The 20,135-nt window shown below is 41.5% G+C and overlaps 1 protein-coding gene across 2 annotated transcripts in view; it reads left to right on the top strand.

Moving 5' to 3' along the window:
• Nucleotides 1-20,135, top strand: part of LOC137332392 (cyclin-dependent kinase-like 4) — a 76,397-nt gene that overhangs the window by 46,137 nt on the left and 10,125 nt on the right. For both annotated transcript variants that reach the window (XM_067996190.1, XM_067996188.1), the window contains exon 11: nt 12,681-12,843. In XM_067996190.1, coding sequence (XP_067852291.1) covers nt 12,681-12,843 — 163 coding nt within the window. The remainder of the gene's footprint in view (nt 1-12,680; nt 12,844-20,135) is intronic.

Genomic DNA, 20,135 nt, shown 5'->3' with positions numbered 1-20,135 from the left:
GGAGTACAGGTTCATAGCTCCTTGAAAGTGGAGTCACAGGTGGATAGGGTGGTGAAGAAGGCATTCGGCATGCTTGGTTTCATTGGTCAGAACATTGAATGCAGGAGTTGGGATGTCTTGTTGAAGTTGTACAGGGCATTGGTGAGGCCACACTTGGAATATTGTGTACAGTTCTGGTCACCCTATTATAGAAAGGATATTATTAAACTAGAAAGAGTGCAGAAAAGATTTACTAGGATGCTACCGGGACTTGATGGTTTGACTTATAGGGAGAGGTTAGACAGACTGGGACTTTTTTCCCTGGAGAGTAGGAGGTTAAGGGGTGATCTTATAGAAGTCTATAAAATAATGAGGGGCATAGATAAGGTAGATAGTCAAAATCTTTTCCCAAAGGTAGGGGAGTCTATAACGAGGGGGCATAGATTTAAGGTGAGAGGGGAGAGATACAAAAGGGTCCAGAGGGGCAATTTTTTCACTCAAAGGGTGGTGAGTGTCTGGAACGAGCTGCCAGAGGCAGTAGTAGAGGCGGGTACAATTTTGTCTTTTAAAAAGCATTTGGACAGTTACATGGGTAAGATGGGTATAGAGGGATATGGGCCAAGTGCAGGAAATTGGGACTAGCTTAGTGGTATAAACTGGGCGACATGGACATGTTGGGCCGAAGGGCCTGTTTCCATGTTGTAACTTCTATGATTCTATGATTCTATGAAAGTGATCTCTGCCTCAGCAGAAACAGGTCCAGTTCCCAGCAAATTAGCATTAACTGCACAAGTTGGCAACCTGTTCCACAGGTCCACTATTCTCTGGGAATAAAAAAACTATTTGGACACTAAGAGAAGCAAGGAATATGGGGATCGGCAGGAAAGTGGAGTTGAGGAAGAAGATCAGCCATGATCTTATTGAATGACGGAGCAGGCTCGAGGGGCCGTATGGCCTACTTCTGCTCCTATTTCTTATGTTCTTTTGTTCTTAAATCTTCTAATATCTAACCTAGCTCTGCCCTTGCAAAACTGGAGACTGCGATCCCTGGTACTCCCTAACCTATTTAGTTGAAACAATTTATCTACACAAACACAATCCTTTAATCATTTTATAAACCTTGATCAAATCACCCCTAAATCTATGCTTCTCTAAAATATCGAGACCTGGCACTTTGAGCCTGTCTGGGTGACGAAGATGCTTTAAACTGGGAATTAATCTTGTGGCTCTCCTCTGCACCTTTTCCAAAGCCTCAATGTCACCAACCATGTGAGGAGACCAAAATTTGGCACAGTATTCTAACTGAGGCCTAATCCAGGTCTTGTACAGGGACGACATGGTATGCTTTGCTTTATAGTTAATTGTCCTGTAAATACACCCCAACACCTCATTTCCTGTAGCTATAGCTTCACGACATTGATCACAAACTTTTATAGATCTATGCACTAGAACGCCCAGATCTCTTTCTTTCACCACTGGCCTTAATTCTTTTCCCTGAAGGATGTACGTATGTTGAGCATTTGACCTGCCCACATGCATAACGCTAAACTTATCTAAGTTAAAGGCCATTTGCCAATCATAGAATCATAGAAAGGTTACAGCACGGAAGGAGGCTTTTCGGCCCATCGAGTCTGCACCTGCTCTATGCAAGAGCAATCCAGCTAGTCCCACTCCCCTGCCCTATCCCCGTTGGCCTGAAAATATTTTCCTTTCAAGTACTTATCCAGTTCCCTTTTGAAGGCTATGATTGAATCTACCTCCACCACTCCCTTGGGCAGTACATTCCAGATCCTAACCACTCGCTGTGTAAAAACGTTTTTCCTCATGTTGCCTTTGGTTCTTTTGCCAATCGCCTTAAATCTATGTCCTCTGGTTCTTGACCCTTCTGCCAATGGGAACAGTTTCTCTCTATCCTGTTAAGACTCTTCATGATTTTGAATACCTCTATCAGATCACCTCGCAACTGTCTCTGTTCTAAGGAGAACAACCCCAGCTTCTCAAATCTTTCCACGTAGCTGAAGTCCCTCATTATTGGAATCATTCTAGTAAATCTCTTCTGCACCCTCTCTAAGGCCTTCACATCTTTCCTAAAGTGCGGTGCCCAGAACTGGACACAATACCCCACTTGTGGCCGAACCTGGGTTTTATAAAGGTTCATCATGACTTCCATACTTTTGTACTCTATGCCTCTCTTTATAAAGCCCAGGATCCCGTATGCTTTTTTAAACTGCTTTCTCAACCTGCCCTGCCACCTTCAATGATTTGTGCACATATACCCCCAGATATCGCTGTTCCTGTATCCCTTTTAGATTTGTGCCCTCTAGTTTATATTGCCTCTCCTCGTTCTTCCTACCGAAATGTATCACTTCGCATTTTTCTGCATTAAATTTCACCTGCCACGTGTCCGCCCATGCCACCAGCCTGTCTATATCCTGTTGAAGTCTATCAGTATCCTCCTCACTGTTTACTACCCTTCCAAGTTAGGTGTCATCTGCAAATTTTGAAATTGTACCCTGTACACCCAAGTCCAAGTCATTAATATATATCAAGAAAAGCAGTGGTCCTAGTACCGACCCCTGGGGAACACCACTGTACACCTCCCTCCAGTCCGAAAAACAACCGTTCAACATTATTCTCTGTTTTCTGTCCCTTAGCCAATTCTGTATCCATGTTGCTACTGTCCCCTTTATTCCATGGGCTGTAATCTTGATGATAAGCTACCGTGCAGCACTTTATCAACACCTTTTACACCACATATACACCATACACACCATATCAACTGCATTGCTCTCCTCTACCCTCTCTGTTACCTCTTCAAAAAATTCTATCAGGTTAGTTAAACACAATTTGCCTTTAACAAATCCGTGCTGGCTTTCCCTAATCAATCCACACTCGTCCAAGTGACTGTTAATTCTGTCCCGGATTAACGTTTCTAAAAGTTTCCCCACCACTGAGGTTAAACTAGCTGGCCTATAGTTGCTGGGTTTAACATTACACCCTTTTTTTGAACAAGGATGTAACATTTGCAATTTTCCAGTCCTCTGGCACCATCCTCTATCCACAGATGTTTGGAAGATTATGGCCAATACCGTCGCAATTTCCACCCTTACTTCCCTCAGCAACTTAGGATGCATCCCACCCGGACCGGGTGACTTATCTACATTAAGTACAGCTAGCCTTTCAAGTACCTATTCTTTATTAATTTTAAGCCCATCCAGTATCTCAACTACATCTTCCTTTACTGAGACTCTGGCAGCATCTTCTTCCTTAGTAAAGACAGATGCAAAGTACACATTTATTATCTCGGTCATCCCCTCTGCCTCCATGAATAGATCTCCTTTATGGTCCCTAATCGGCCCTACCCCTCCTTTTACTACCTGCTTACTATTACATGCCTGTAGAAGACTTTTGAATTCCCTTTTATGGTGGCCGCCATTCTATTCTCATACTCTCTCTTTGTATGAGCCCACAAGCCCAATCCCTCAGTACGTGTAGATCGACTTATATTGGTCGAGAATCCTCCACAGTCCTGGGTCTCGCTCATATCTTGGTAGCGTCTGCAAACTTGCAGATCATTCCCTCAACAGCTACATCAAGATCATTAATTAAAATAGTAAATAGTAGCATTCCTAACACCGATCCCTGCAGGACACCACTGGTGACCGGCCTCCAAGCAGATCCAAATTCATCGCTAATCACTTTCAGCCTACGGGCTAACAGGCAGTTCTCAATCCAGCGCAGTAGATTACCACTAATTCCACAAAATTCAATCTTGTAGAGAAGCCTCTTATGCCGTACTGTAGCAAAATCTTTCTGAAAATCTACGTAGACAGTGTCTCCTAGGCTTCCCATATCAACTATCCTGGTGAATTCCTCAAAGCCGTGTTGGGTGTCCCTGATATGGCCTTTTCTGTCTAGACAGTCATATAACATATCTGTAATGATTCACTCGAGTATCTTCCCTATTACTAATGTCAAGTTAATGGACCTATAGTTACCCCGATCTGCTTTATCCCCCTTTTTAAGGAGTGAAAGTACATTAGCCTCTTTCTAAGGAAACAGTCACAGACTCCAGCGAGCTATTAAAGATACAGGCAAGAGGCTCATCCAAAAAGACTACTTTCTAAAGGTTGGTAAGAAACCAAGGTTAAATATTCCAGATATTCTTTTCACCTACAAATGTAAATGAGTTAGCTAATCACTGCTGTGACAGTGGTAGAGATACTACAGCTGCCCTCAGACCACCTCCTCAATCCCAGGCCAAATCCACTAGGCTGCTATTCACTAGGGTTCCCACTCCTGATTGCTAGTCAGTGACTCTTGCTGGAAGAGTGTGTGTGTGTGTGTGTGTACCAAATCAGATTCAGTTGTGATGCCCCTCACAATTAAATTGGTGGCTGTCATTCATTGTCAGGGCTCATATGTGAAGGCAACAGATGTCCAAAGAACTGTATCTCAGCAATGAATCAGCACCTTGAGGGGAGGAAGGGTGGGGAGAAAATTTGCAGAGAAATTGATGAAAAAAGAAAATAGTGAATACTTTCAAAATCTAAATACCTCCTGATATTTGGCTTGAAAAATTCCCAGTTCTATTGTCTTGCTCCACATTGCTTAGTTTATTACAATGGTTAAGCTAAATTAGGAATAAATTAAAAGGTCTGGAAGGCACTTTCTGTTTTGGTGATTTTTTTCGTCATGGGGTGGGCTCATTATGGAAACTTTTTCCACCTTTGGCATTCAAAGTTAGCATATAATGCTCCCAGGTCAAGTATAGTATAGATTACATGCAGTGTATAAATCTCCCTGAACACTGTCCCATCAACACCACCAGAACAGGGTAGATGAAGAGTAAAACTGCCCCTGTTAACCCATCAGTAACACAAAATCAGGAATGAATTGGGTTAGACATCTTCTTCTGTAATGACAACCTTAGAAGAGTACCTCTTGTTGCATCACCGTGACATTTATGTTTCCCACTGCAAACATCCTCTGAAAATAAGCCCCACGTTGTTTAGTCAGTCAATGTTCTGAATTTGTTTGGATAGGTCACAATTGCAAGCAGTATTCCACCTGACATATTCCACTGCAGGATCTGGTTTAGTGGGGTGGAAGAAAGATAGTTTCACCATTCGGACAAATTCATTCCAGGAGACACGGAAAAACAGAGACATTTGTTTTTCTATATTATGTGTTCCCAAAACTGTGCTCCAATTTGTTCAATTTTTATGTGTTCTACGTTAATAAAGTAGCTTGTTAGTAATGACTCCTTGCTGTTTTCTTTCCTTAAATGGAAACCACAAAAATCACTAACTTTTGGAAAAGCATAAAGGGAACCATGAATATGTCTCAACCAGAAATGTAACGGGAGTAATTTATGTGGCATTGACATGTTAGAACGCTACCATGGCGCCACAGTGGTATGATGTGGCTTTATGTTTGCAGTCCTCTACAGGCCAAGTTCCTAATCTCAACCGGAAAAATTTCCAATATTTCCATCCAATATTATTTTTTTTTGAAAGTGACTCCTATTTTTAAAGGCACATTCTGCCCTTCACCTTTCTTAGGTCCCCATGTGCAGTGAACCATGACTAAGTAAAGAGAGGTCAACTTGCTTCCAGGCCTCTACCAATGTTGCTTTATAGGTAACTGCTAGAAGATGACAACAACCACCTTGAGGGACTTGCTCTGATTTTTCCCTCCCTGTAATCCAGAGCAACACAGCTTAGGAATTTATCTTGTGGTAGGAAATAGGTGGGATCAGGCACAGCTGCAGGCCTGGCACCCAGCCTAGGGGCCTGCTGCTGCTATTGGAGAAAAGCAGCTCGAGGCCTCCAAACCTGAAAATCCATGGAGAGGCTGCAAAAGAAGGTAGGACTTATACTTGCAAGACACCCTTGCCTTGCTACCTGGCCCCCACAAATGCTCCAATATGAGGGGACCCAGGTACAAGGCTAACATCAGCTTTTTTTGTCCTTCAAAATAGGGCTCCTGTTCTACTAAGAGCAAACTGGGGAGGAAGGGCCAGGGCCACGCCCTCTCACATTTCCACACTGTCTTTGCTCTTCACCTGTTGTTGACTTAGGCACAGGCCAGGTCCAACTCCCTGGGGAAGCCTGCAAATCCTGGGCAGAGACCTCTGTAGTACAGTGAGAGGAATTTGGGCCCTTTGTTTCAAGCACAAGCATTGTTGTAACATGAGTGTGTTAGAAGTTAGGCAATGGTGTGACATGTAAGGATTATTTCATGCATTAAAATAATTCAAAGATAAATTAATCTCAGCACAGTCATGTAAACAGCTATAACTGCTCCTGAAGTAGCTGCTTGGCTCAGAGGTAGCATGCTTGCCTCTGAGCCAGAAGGTTATAGATCCAAGATCCACTCCATGACTGAAGCATATAATCTAGGCTGATAAGTCAGTGCAGCACTGAGGGAATTCTGCATTATTGGAGGTGTCGCCTTCTAGTTGAGATATTAAACTGAAGTCCTGTCTGCCTGTTTAGGTGAATGTAAAACACTTCATGGCACCAATTGAAGAATAACAGAGTTCTCCTGGTGTCCTGTCCATAATTCATCCCGCAACCAGCTCCACCAAAATAGATTAACTGGTCATTTATCACATTACTGTTTGTGGGACCTTGCTATGTACAAATCAGATGTTGTATTTGCCTACAAAACAACAATGACTACACTTCAAAAGTAAAGCCGAGGATGTGAAAGGTGCTTTATAATACAAATTCTTTCTTTCCTCCTCTACTGAGTCTTCTGTTCTTTGAGAGCAGCCATTTTGAAAGATGTATTGCTAATACAATATGACAGGTACACATTGGCACAACCAAAACATACCAGATACTGATTGAGTGAGCAAACTCAATAGCATGCCCTTGTGCTACTGCCTTTCACCAAATTCAGTCTCCAGAATTATTTACAAACCATTTATAAGGCTCACCTGTTATCTCAGTTTGCTGTATAAACTGTAACATGCACTGTAAACTATGAATGTAATTTATAGAAGTGTACTATAACTGATGAACTTGCATTTAAAAAGGAAAGAAAGATATGCTACTGGGTGACTTTTTTATATTATGTCTCATTACAATCACTGACCATGTGTTTTCAATAATGCCACTGTCGATTACTAATTCGTATCTATTTTATCTCATTAGATTGAATGAGATTAAATAGCGCATGCAAAGTCCACTGACTAATAATTTAGGATGCCTAGGCTCTTGTATGGACACACAAGGTGAAAATAAATAGCAATTGTGCAAAGTGCAAACAGTACTGTGGAACAATACATAAGTTGGAGCTTAGCAGTGCCAAGCAGATGTTGCACTTCTATATAGTATAAAAGAAAGATATTGGGGCTGAAATTCCTCAGAGGACCCATTTGTCTCCTACCACACCTCCAGTGGGAGACCAGCAGAACTGCCTGGAAAATGACAGGGACCCAGTAGTGCTGGGTCTCTGTTGTTTCTTGGAGTTTTCTACATGCCTTGTAAGAGGTGGAACTTTTGTCTGCTCCTTACAAGTCAAATGATGACAAGAGACAGAGCCAGGGGTTGGGACTTCCTACAATGGAGCTCCTTCTCCTTTGATTCAATTGGAACCCAGTGTATCAGTGGAGGCGGCTATGCTAATTGAACGGAGGCATTTCGGCCTCCGCATGGGTGGTTGTGGACCCCATTGGTGGGATCCAGGCCAAAGAATTAGCTTGGTCCCCTGAAGAAACCAGAAGGATTTTTTTCCCCATCAGATTGGCCTGCTTACACAGGGAGCAAAGAGGAAAATGGCTGGGGCTTGGGCAACCCCAACCTCCCCAAGTGCATTGGAGTTTCCAGCTGCCTTGGACCGGCAGGTACTGAAAATGTGCCCAAAGTAATGCTTGTGCCCACCTGCCCTATGCAAATGAGGTGCCCCCCAGCGCTGACCCTGCAAACTCCAGTAGAGTCAGCACTGGAGGGCATTAGCAGGGGTAATCATGGCTTTATTGCCAGAACCGCAACCCATGGATTTTTGACCCCATTATGATGTTTATTTTTTTATGTACTAGCAGATCGCCTGTGGCTTTGCTGACGGTGAGTCGGAAGATACTTATTATATAATAACAGGGGTGTTATACTATGTAATGCACCATATAACGATGAGTCGCTGACTTTTCTAGCCACTTGCCTCGCTTTTGATTCACGTACTCCTGATCTCTTCAATTCTTATTTGCTGCTGTTTTATTTTAAGCAAATCAATAAAGTGTGATGGATGAAGCATGACAGAAATGTGACAGAAAGTAGGCGTGCACCTAAGGATGTGTGCACCATGTGCAAGACTATTAATATAGGTATATCTATTAATCAGAGTCGGAGGATTGTTTCTCTTACTTATCGCTGTCATCTTCATGGAGCTGTTTCTGTCTCTTTACGTCCTCCTCTGCTTCTCTACCTCTTTGGCCCTCTCTGAATCTCCCCTTCTGCCACTCTGTCATATCTTCTGGTCTGTCTCTGTCTTTAGCTTTTTCTTCTTTTCTGTTTCTCTGCAGAAGTATAGCTGTCTTGTGCTTCTGCTGTTCTCTCTCTCTTTGTCTTCTCTTGCGTTGGACTCTCTTTCTTTTTCTTGTCTCTGGTTTTCTCCTGTTGCTGTCAGCTTTTTTATTTCTGTCTGTTACTTTTTTCTCGTTTTTCATTTGGGCTATGACATCATTGGTAGTGGGTAGTTATTGGGGGAAAGGATCCAGCCAGGACCCCAGTCCAATGTGGGATCACTGGTGGGGAAAGGATCTGGATAGGGCAGCAAGCTGGCAGGATGTGGTGGGATCTGGCTAGGTTCGCAGTGGCACAGTAAAGTGGATGGTGCTATGGAGCTATGCATAGCTTCCAGATGACTGAAAGGTAATTATAATGATAAGTATGTTTTTATAGCTTGAAACACAGTTCAAAATTAACATTAACATCCAGGCCTGATGGAAATAACATGGCCGCCAAACCGTGTAACAGTAAATTAATGTGACACAAACAGGAAGTCTCAAAACTTTATATAGATAAAGAGCGAGCGCTACAACTAGAATTAATTTAGGAATAATTGTCCTAATTCTGTTGTTTTGAACATTTTGGGTGGATAATTTTGGGTGTAACTAAGGCTTTTTAATATAAAAGTATCAATTGAGTGCTAACCATTTTCCAGCAGCAAGAGTGTTATTTTTAATTACTTTAAAAAATAAAAATATAATTATCATAATGCTAACACTAAAGACATAAGATATAGTTCGGTTGGCAACCTGATTCCAAAATAGGCAGTGTGCAACATTAGTGATAGAACAGATCAATAAAATTGATTCCCCCCACCACCCCACCCCACCCAAACAACTACTCAGTCAGGGTCTGGACATAAAATTACTAAAGTTTTCATGATTTTAATGATTGTGTGGAGCTTCTTTAATGTTTAATGACTACATTAATGGCTAAAATTTTTAGTAAAGTATTTATACTGAAATTGTGCAGAACCAGCTTCCCCCACAAAAAGTGACTGCTGCTAATGTCGATGACATGGTTGGCTGGACATTTGGAGACAGATTTTTTTTTAAATTTGTTCTTAGGATGTGGGCGACACTGGCAAAGCTGTGTTTATTATCCATCCCAAGTTGCCCTGAGAAGGTGGTGGTGTGTCTTCTCCTTAAACTACTGATATTCCACGATATTGATCCAACAATGATGAAGGAATGGCGGTGTATGTCCAAGTGAGGATTGTATGTGACTTGGAAAGGAATGTGGAGGTGGTGATGTTCCCACAACATTGATGCCCTTGTACTTCTCAGTGTGAGAGATCACATGGGAGGGAGGTGATGTTGAATTAACCTTGGTGAGTTACTGCAGTTTATCCTGTAAATTGTGCATACTACAGCCACAGTGGTGGAAGGGGTGAATATTGAGTCCAGTGGCAGGGGCACTAACCAATTGAACTGCTCTGACCTGAAAGGTGTTGAGCTTCTTGAATATTATTATGGTTGCACCTATCCAGGCAAATAGTGAGTATTTCATCACACTCTCGACTTGATGGCGCATAGGGTTTGAGAGGTCAGGAGGTGACCCACACGTTGCAGAGTACCCAGCCTCTGCCTTATTCTTGTAGTTACAGTATTGATTTGGCTGCTCCAGTTAAGCTTCTAGTCATTGGTGACCCCCAAGATGTCGATGGTGGAAGACTCGGCGATGGTGGTGCCATTGAAGGTTGGGGGAGGTGGCTGGGCTTTCTTTTGTTTAAGATGGTCAGTAATGAGCACTTATGTGATATGAATGTAACCTGTCAGCTAAAGCCTGGATGTTATCCAAGTCCTAGTGTAGGCTGACATGAGCTGCTTCATTATTGTAGGAATTATGAATGGAGTTGAACACCTTGAAATTACTGACGAACAGCTCCAATCCTGATTTTAGGATGGAGGGAAGGTCACTGATGAAGCAGCTGAAGATGGTTGGGCCAAGGGTGCTTTCCTGAAGAACTCCCATGGTGATATCCTGGGGCTGTGATGATTGGTCTCCAACAACCACAACCATCCTCCTTAGTGTCAGGCATGACTCCAGCCACTGGAGGGTTTTCCCTTTGACCCCCATTGACCTTTGTTTTGCTAGGGCTCCTTTGTTTTCCTAGGGCTAGGATTAGGGTCTATTGCCCTAATATGACATCATATTGCCTTGATGTCAAGGGCATTTACTGTTACATCTCCTCTGGCACTGTGTATGAGTCCATATGGGCTTCCTTCATTGTACTTGGGGAAGGATGTCTGATACCTGGCATGTATAGATATGAGTTAGAACTGGATATTATATGAACATATACAATTCTTATTACTTAAAAATGTCCAATGCTTTACACATAATATATAGAAATTAATTTTGTATGTAATAACCAGTTGGAGGGTTGGGTATTTATTTGACCATATTCCCAATTCAAGTTTTGCTTTAAGAACCTAAGAAATTGAGGAAATAGGCCATGTGCAATATGCACAGTTATTTTGCAATTTATTTAATCACCAAAGCAAGGTGACTAACCACCAGATCTGAATTTTTTCCCTGACCTCCAAAGATAATGGAATGAAAACTTCAATTTATCAACCTAATATTATAATCCACATTCTTCAGCCCTGACTAGTTGCATTTCACAGGTGACCAACAAACGTGGACCCATAATGTTCCATAGAGTAATCATCTATATCTAATCTTAGGCGAATAATACAAAAATAAATCAATAATTAAAATAATTCCAAAACAGCTTCACTCAGGCAAAGCAGCTTCATAGGTCTAAGAAATCCTATAGGACCATGAATTTGAATCCTAATTGTGACCAGAATTCGAAATCAATTTTCTTTATTGGATGACCTTCAGCCGTTCTTAGACAGACCCCTAGATCAGAATTTCTTTATAACTAGCCTATTCCATGCCGTGGCATAATAATATCACACATGAATCCTTATCCAGGAATAGAATGATTACTGTACACAGAATTGAAATAGCGCATGTTTTCAAAGAGTAAGGTGTCAGATTTCTACATGCTGTCACAACAAACAGGTTGAAGAAATCATTTATTTTGTGGAATGTTTGTTTTGCCATAGTGGGAGCTGGTCTAGGTATTGCCTAGGATTTGAAATAGGTTAAATAAATACCAATTGCCTCAAAAGCTAATGTCACCGCAGGAACCTTAAAGGAATGATGCCTCCCCCCCCCCCCCCTCCAAGTTTTCATCCCTTTTTACTTGTTTTTTTCATATTTCATCCTCTTCTTCTAAAGGTAGTCACTTGTGCTGGGGTCAATTCCACAAATGTCCGACACCCTCTGATATCACATCCAAATGGCCTTTCTTCATTTGTGAGAATAATAGAATGTGTTGGCCAACTGTGAGATCACCCTGTACTCGCCTGATGTCTACACACATGCACTTTCCAGCAGGAGCCATTGAACAGCAATTAGAAGAGGGAACCATGCCTGTGTTTTTTTCTGCCCCAGGGTTTTGAGCTCAATTGTTGTGACCTTGTTGCGGGGATCAGCTAACTCAACGCAGATTAGGGATCAAACCTGGGACCTTCCTGGTGTTTATGATTCAGCATCGTATCACATGGTGTATTTACTCACTGAGATGTTGGGGGAACTCAACTCTAATTTTTAATACCTAATGATTTTTTTAGTTATGTGAGCCACGAAATGAGTAATACGAAACCTTGATTTCAAGATAGTGTACAGTGTGGTGGCAGAGTGTGACAGAGTACTGAGATTTAAATTCACACCAATAGTCCCCAACATTGCTGAGTTTCCATTTTCAGCCACATCACTACAGCAATGGGCTCTGAAGCCTCCTGTCTTCCCACAGAGAGGAAGAGAAAGTCTCCTACCAGCTAGTGTTTGGTTTCTGAGCAGCATTAGTAGAGGCCTGGGAGCAGGTTGTCAACTTTTTTCCCTTGGCCACGGTATAGCAAGAAATGGGAAGATTTAATTGGGAATAATTTAATTGGAAATAAATGAAAACGTGGGAGAGTCACCTTTAAAAGAAAATGTTGGCAGTTTTAAAACTAATTTTTATTTTTATTAAGTGGAAAAGTCAGATTGTATCCAGCTACAATGAAGAGTATTATCAGATTGTAGTGATCTGAATTGGGTTTCTTGGTATTTGGAATTCATTGTGGGTCTCATCACTAGCAATGCAGATTTGTTTTTTCTTTGCTTCAGGTTCAGAATGAGGATACCAGTGTTGGTGAACAACCTCTGCAGACAGAGCAAGAACCGAATGGAAGCAAAAAGAAGCCAAAAACAACCAAGGCAGGAAAGGGAGATCTCCATTTTCCAGAGCTCCCATCAACTGGTCATCAACTGGAAGTGAAGGGGTTAGAAGGTACAGAAAGAATCCCCTATCTACTAAAATATTTATAACTAGCTGATCTCAGAACTAGCTGGCCAAAATCACATGAGCTGACAGTACTGAAGGTTGTGCAGGTCTGGGGAGGGGGGGCGTGGGTGTGGAGGATTATCACCTCTTAACAAATTCTACTATAACCACGGGGTCTGTACTTACCTTTTTCACATTCTGACAAACAGTACAACACAACACCCTTACAAATAAAGAGAGAGGAGATCTACATTAAATCTGATACCAGGTCCAGAGGTCTAATCCAATGCATCATTTAGACCCTTTAGGGGCAATTTTAACCTAACCCATCTGTCAGGAAACAGACGGAATTGGGTACAACACTGGTTTTACACCCTGCCCGACTTTACTCTCCATTGAAGTCAATGGAGTGTAATATTGGGGGGGTGTAAAATTAGCCACAGCGGCTTTCCCACTCAGACCAGAGTTAAAATTGCTGTCAGGCCCAATGATATCTTCATACCCCAATCTGCATATTTAAATGCCTTTGCCGCCTATTCAGAAGAGCAGATTGAAATGGAAGACGGCAGGATCCAGGTGGACATTGACAGGTAAGTCACCAGGTTGATTTTAATTGCCTACCTGCTTGGTTTCCACTGGCTGCATAGGGTTAAAATCACCTTCCATATGTTTGAATGTTGGCCATAAACCATCTTTTGAAGCAGAGCTTAGCATGGCAGGACTGTGCTATGCTTCTGTGGTGCAGTGTATGGCAGTGTGTCAGTGAATGAGTGAGTGAGTAGGAGGAGAAAGAATAATAAGCAAAGGATTGTACTAGCTCTGAGCTTAGGGTTGCCTTTCACCCCTTTCTAATGGCTTCCAGCACCAGAATTTGGAGGGCCCTCTTCTCATAGGGAATTAATGGGCCATCTCTGGCCATCTTTTGTTCCTGTCTATACTATTCTTGCATCTCCTTTCTACTGTCCAGATGTGCTCACAGCAAAAACATCAAAATTGAAAATATGGAGTTCAACTTTCCTTGCGAGCAACAGTTGTTTAAGATTTGCTGACTCATTGGATTCTCCTCAAACATGGTATGCACCTTGTGCATCAGCTATTCTGTGCAGGAACTATGCACTGATTATTGCAATGAGATGCAAGGTCAGCTCTCTGCAATACTTGCTCACTATGTGTTGTTGGTCCTGCTAGCACTGCGACAGGACTGCATAATCAACCCCTATTAATCTACAGAGATTATACTGAATCTTCAAACTGCATCTCACTTGGAATATTGTGCTCAATTTTGGTCACCATGCTTCAGATAGAATATCCATGAATTTGAAATGATGCATAGAAGGCAACATGAATAATCCCAAGTGTAAAGAGGATAAGAAAATAACCTTATCTCTGCACTCTAGAGAGCAAAAGGTTAAGGAGGAACCATACTGAGATATATCAAGTATTATTAAATAGTGCTAATAGATTTCCTGTGGTGTTACTCATGGGTAGTTTGGGACAGAGATTGGGGAGCTGAAAATGCAGTTGGACTGAATCAACTAGAGTATTAGTTTAGGCATGATGGGAAAAGTGGCCTTTTCTCATCCTTGGCTTGTTCTTATATTTCTTATCGCTGAGTTTATAACTAGCAGACAACATTATAAAGGAGCCAGTAATTAATAATATACTTTTTTGTGTTCATCAGGTGAGTGGATCTTGCTGGTATGAAATTCCAGGCATTGCAGTGTGAACATCAAGCACTCCCAGGTCTGGTATAGCACAGTTAGATGCAGAGCTAAGTTCAATCTACTTTGCTCCAATAATGTGCCTCAACCCTAACCTTAGAAGAGCACCCCCAACTGTATCACTGTTCTTTTCTCATTTCCCACACCAATCATCCTTAGACCTCTCTGACTGACATTACCAATTAAGCGGCATTTGTGTGCTGTACACCTATGCCCAGTAGAAACTGGAACTGCGCCAAGTCATTTTACATAGAATTGCCAGCAGATAAAGCAGACTTTCATGCCTTCAGACTAGATTGGATTTGAATCTAGGTCCCAGAAGTGAAAAGCCAGTTTCTGAAGTACCGCACCACCCAGCTCCCCCCATGCTCACTTTTCTATATTAACAATGCACTGTTAATACCCTATGTGTGTGTGCTGGTTCATAGTAAAGTGCATTGTTCTGAAAAGGTAGATAATATGAATGTAGAAGAGGTGAAACATCTCTCCGTGTAATAGTAGCATCAGACTTAGATTTCAGATCATTAAAGAGCTGTGATTTTGTCATAGCTGGAACCTTGGCAGTAGACTGTATGAATTTCTTCAAGACTTGGGCTAATTCTTCCTTGCAATTGCAAGCAGTGACATTCATTCCTGTTGTTAGGATAGATATATCTACAATTGGATCAGTGGTGAACTGTTTCAGAGCTTGATGTGCATTTTTTTGTGGACGAATAGGTGGACATAGGAAGGTCCTGCTTGAAACAGGTGGGAGTTTGCAAATGATACAGAAATGACACAAAAGTGACACTATAACGTCTTTATGTCGTTTTCTTGTGTTTATACTGGCTCCATAACATTTCTAATTACCGTCTATATAAATGGCCGTCCAGGGTAGCTACGTGTTGAGCTGTATGTTCAAAGGGCCAAAAAAAGATTGATTTAGCTGTATTTGTGATATTTCTGGCCTGGTTCTCTTAATCATGAACCTTTATTAAAATTGTTTTAATTTTTTTTTGACTTCCATACCATTACTGAGCAAATGGGTTTTCCAATGGGAATTGCCCTAGATGACGCACTTGGAAAAAGATGAGGAGGAGACCTTTTAAATAGACCATGAACCATGTTATTGACACTAAAGAAGATATTGTCCAGAATGGCAAAGTTGATTTTTTTTTAAGTTTGTGAGTGTTTAAATAAAAGTTTACTAAACTGAATTGCCCAATGAAATACATGTCAACCATCAGTGTTTCATGCTGACATCAGCATTCCTATCCTGCTGTCCACTTGTCAACATTTAATAAAAATCCATATGGGATTTAAACTGCCTGTCCATTCTTCTGAGGTTTCCCTAAATGCTCTACACATGCGTTGAACTTATGCTCATGATCAGATGACTGACGTGCCTGCTCATCATAAGCACCTGGTAGCAGGTAAGTAAAGTAAAAATAGTTTATAGTCATATTCAGTTCTGTGAGGAGCAAAGAGTCCGAGCTGGTCATCAAAGATCAGTGGAAATTAGTAGTGAACCGTACATTTGTCTTGTTCAAATTGGGTAGTTTATCTGAAACCATTGGAGATATGTATACGTATAGGCCAGAGAGACCCTGTGGATGGTTAGCAACATTCCTATCCTGCTGTCCACTTGTCAGATGCCATGTACATATTAATATAAACATTCAGTGATCTTGCAGTTAGCACAGCCAATGTGAATATTTTTAAATCACGTAAGGGCATATTACATAACCAGTAAGTTGAATTACAGTGACAATGGTTTTCTATTTGACCCATGCACTCAATATAAATTACCAAGTTTCTGGGCAGGTAAAGAAGGACGGCTCACATACAGGAATGGTTCGAGATTGCCAGGCCACAAGGGAACAAGCATTCCCCTGCCACCCACCCCCACCCACTAGACAGTTAGGAAATTCAAATTGACTGTGAGAAAAATCACTAGAGTATGGACCCAAAAATGTAACATTGTTCTTAAGCATAGAAACATTTCTTAAAAGAAAATAATGTCTGTAATGAACTAGATTTTGTGTTAGATATAATTTGTAGCCTGATAAGAGCTTTTGCTTTCAATAATAAAAGTACATGCCAGCCATCAATGTTTCATGCTAACAGTCAGCATTTCTGCAGCTGCATTGATTTGATAGTTTGTCAGCATAAATAACTTTTGGCTCAAAGGCAGAATTACAGTAGATTCTATATATTGGAAAATGCACCAAAAAGTGTCAAAATCAAAATTTCCAAAGGGGAGCATCCCTCAGACCCTCTTAAGAAATGAATTGTGTGCCCTCAGTGCTCACATACCCCTTCAGATATTTCTAAATTCAACATTGCAAAAGATGCACTTTTGTATATTTCAGTTTTTCCCTGTATAAATATTGAGTATGCCTGCAGCTGAAGTCAGGACAGATTCATGTCTCATTGCACTCCCAGTGTAACTACTTGTTTTCACATGTCAATAACAAGCCCATTGGGTTTTGGTTCTCAGAGAAAATGGATGGAATTGAATGAATAAACAAACAAACAGACAGACAGATAGATAGATAAATAGGATTTATATAGCGCCTTTCACAACCTCAGGACATTCCAAAGCGCTTTACAGCCAATTAAGTACTTTTGAAGTGTAACCATTGTTGTAATGTAGGAAACGTGTAATGTGGTTGTTGGTGTTGGGGGCACAGTACTCTGTGTGACGACCTATTGTTACCTATACATTTGCAGTTCCTGACTATCTAGTGGGTGGCAAGGGGATTGCTTGTTCCCTGGTAGCCTGAGCAACTGCCACACTGCGGTATGAGATATACTTACATTTCAGGATCTCTGAAACCAAGAAGCCAAATGCTTATCTTTTCTAACATTAAGGTAGTCTGTGGTGGGATCCAGAAACAGTTAGGAATTCTGAAATACCACTCCCTGTGTGCTTATCGCTTGACAATAGTAAATCATTGTCTTCAACAAAAAGCAAAGGGTATTCATTATGTACAGCACTCCAGAATTTAACACTAAGCTGCAATTACTCAGCATCTCAGCCCACACAGTTTTTGCAACTTCTGTTATTTGGTAAGAAATTAGACCTGAAGATAAATTAAATGGCAGTACGCTGATCTGTGAGCTCAGAATAAAGGGGGCCAAATATACTATTGTGCTGAGAGATCATCGTACATATCAGTGATGGACAGCATTGCTGATGATTTTATATCTCAGCCTTATTTAACTCATTCTAATGAAAGCAGCAGAAGGTATCAACTGTTAGAATTTACAAAGAGCATGTCTCCAGTGTCAAATGTACATTGCATGCTGTCTCTTTGATTTGTGTGTAATAAGCCCGTGTAAGTCATAGGTTTCAGCATGGCTGGGTTAGTTTAAAGAGGAAATGTACTCTGCTGAACTATCCTCACTGTTGTAAATATAAAGTACCATTAGTCAATCTCCTGTGGTATTGCACATGGGGAATTAATACAAAGTATAGTCTTCAGGTGAAGTGGGGTTAGAGGATGGGGGATGATTGGACCAGGGCACGCAAATGTAATTCGTTCACCATTTTAAAGTCATACAGTCTTCTTATTTTTATATAATGCTTTGATTTTATATTTTCATTTATAGGAAAACATAAAAACATACTGTAGTTTTGGAAGTCAGAGAAATAGAGTTAGTTGAAACATAGGAATTTCACTGCAGTACAGGCTGAGGAGCTGGAAGATGCAAATTTGAGGTGCTACAGTGCCGCTACCGGTGGGAGGGAGTAATTACATTGTGACAAGTTTGGATAGGCAGTTTCCATGATAAATGTAGACATATATAATTTATAATGGAAAATCTTGAAAGGAAGTGTACACAGGCATGAGATTTCTAATGTATTACTAATCAATCTCCCTTGGCATTGCACACAGCAAGTGAGAGAATATGATCATGCTGTTACCTGTCTCTGCTGTCTTTGTGTTGCTATTTCTCTGTGTCTCTCCTCTTTTGCTTCTATCTCTCTATTTCTCCTCTCTATGTCTCCACATAATTCTTGTTTTTGCTTCTCTCTCTCTTTCCTTTCAGTTAAAAGGTGTGATTGGCATGGGATGGTGTGATGGGGAAAGGAACCTTCAGTGGCTGCAGCTGCATTTTGGGTGGGGGTTGTGGGAGAAATATTGTTCTCAGTGGCACCTTCCCATTAACTCCCTAATCTCTTGTTCCCCCCCCACCTTGCTCCCATTACATTCCCAACTGTTTTACCTTCCCATGATTCCTTCCCCCCTTCCTATCATCCCCTCACTCCCACCACTACATCTACCTGTCCCCCTTTGAAATATCTGTTCAAGCCCAGTATCATCCCCATCTCCCTTGTTCCACGATCACTCACCTAAGGTTGCCAACCCTCCCAGATTGTTCTGGAGTCTCCAGGAATTGAAGATTAATACCCCGGACAGTACTGTGAGCAACCCGAGAGATTTTCGATGGGGTATTGGGGTAGCCAAACCTTAAGACAACTCACATCGTGTGAGGCGAAGGCCATGGAGCTCATGGGTAGGTACTCTGCTCTAGCAGTGGGAGACGGTGAGGTTGGCGACATATTGCTGGCACCAGGTTAGTGATTGAACACCTACACTGTCGCCCTGGCACCCTATGAAGCATCAAATAGCCACAAGTTTGCACCCACTTCTCTGTCTCCTTAATCTCAAGCGAGGTAAAGCACACCCATTCTTAACGTCTACCGTCCTTTCCTTCAGATCCACCACAGCAATGGGGAGTACAGGTGGAGGATGATGATGATGATGAGGAGGAAGAATAGAGAAACAACTATCTTGTTGACAACTATGATGATGATGAAGAAGGAGATGAAGAAGATTAATTTGGGCACCTCCTTCACCCCGTTCCTCTGTCCTAACCACCTCCAACTCACCCCGTGCATCAGTTGCTTCTTCACTCCCACACACAAGCTCAGATACTTTCACCTAGAGTGAATTACAGACAAACCCGCTAAATTGCAACCGCTTGGGTCCATCTTGCAGATTGCAATAAAACAACGGGATGCAACAAAAGTTAAAGCTGATCTGGTGCATAGCAAACTTTATTTGTCTAAATTTTTTACAATATCTTACAAAGTCTTAATAAGATGAATACAGCATCTAAAAAATTAAAGAAAAATGCTGACGTCTGGTGCGTTTTTTTATGCTGCAAAGAATTCTGTAATTTATTTTGGTGGAGATCAGAAGTTACCAACCTCCATATATTTACGCCCTGTCAGTGCGTAAAATTCATCAAATGTTTCATTATTGTTTGACTTGATGAATCGACGCAAAACGCACAGTGCAGAATCCACCTCTCTAACTTTGGGAATTTCCAGTTCTGGCACATCTTCATTTACACATTTCATCTACAGCCTCTGTTCCTGAGTGTTTCAGAGAAGAAACAATTTCTGCATCAGTCACCTCTCTGCAAATTTTTATTTTACTATTCATTCTCGGGATGTAGGCATCGCTTGCAAGGCTGGAATTTATTGCCAATCCCTAGAAATGCAACTGAGTGGCTTGCGAGGCCACTTCAGAGGGCAGTTAAGAGTCAACAACAATGGTTTTGGACTGGAGTCACATATAGGCT

This window comes from Heptranchias perlo, chromosome 14 (assembly GCF_035084215.1).
Source record: "Heptranchias perlo isolate sHepPer1 chromosome 14, sHepPer1.hap1, whole genome shotgun sequence".
NCBI lineage: Eukaryota > Metazoa > Chordata > Chondrichthyes > Hexanchiformes > Hexanchidae > Heptranchias > Heptranchias perlo.
Note: the sequence above shows the minus strand (reverse complement) of the source record. Positions and strands in the feature narration are given on the sequence as shown.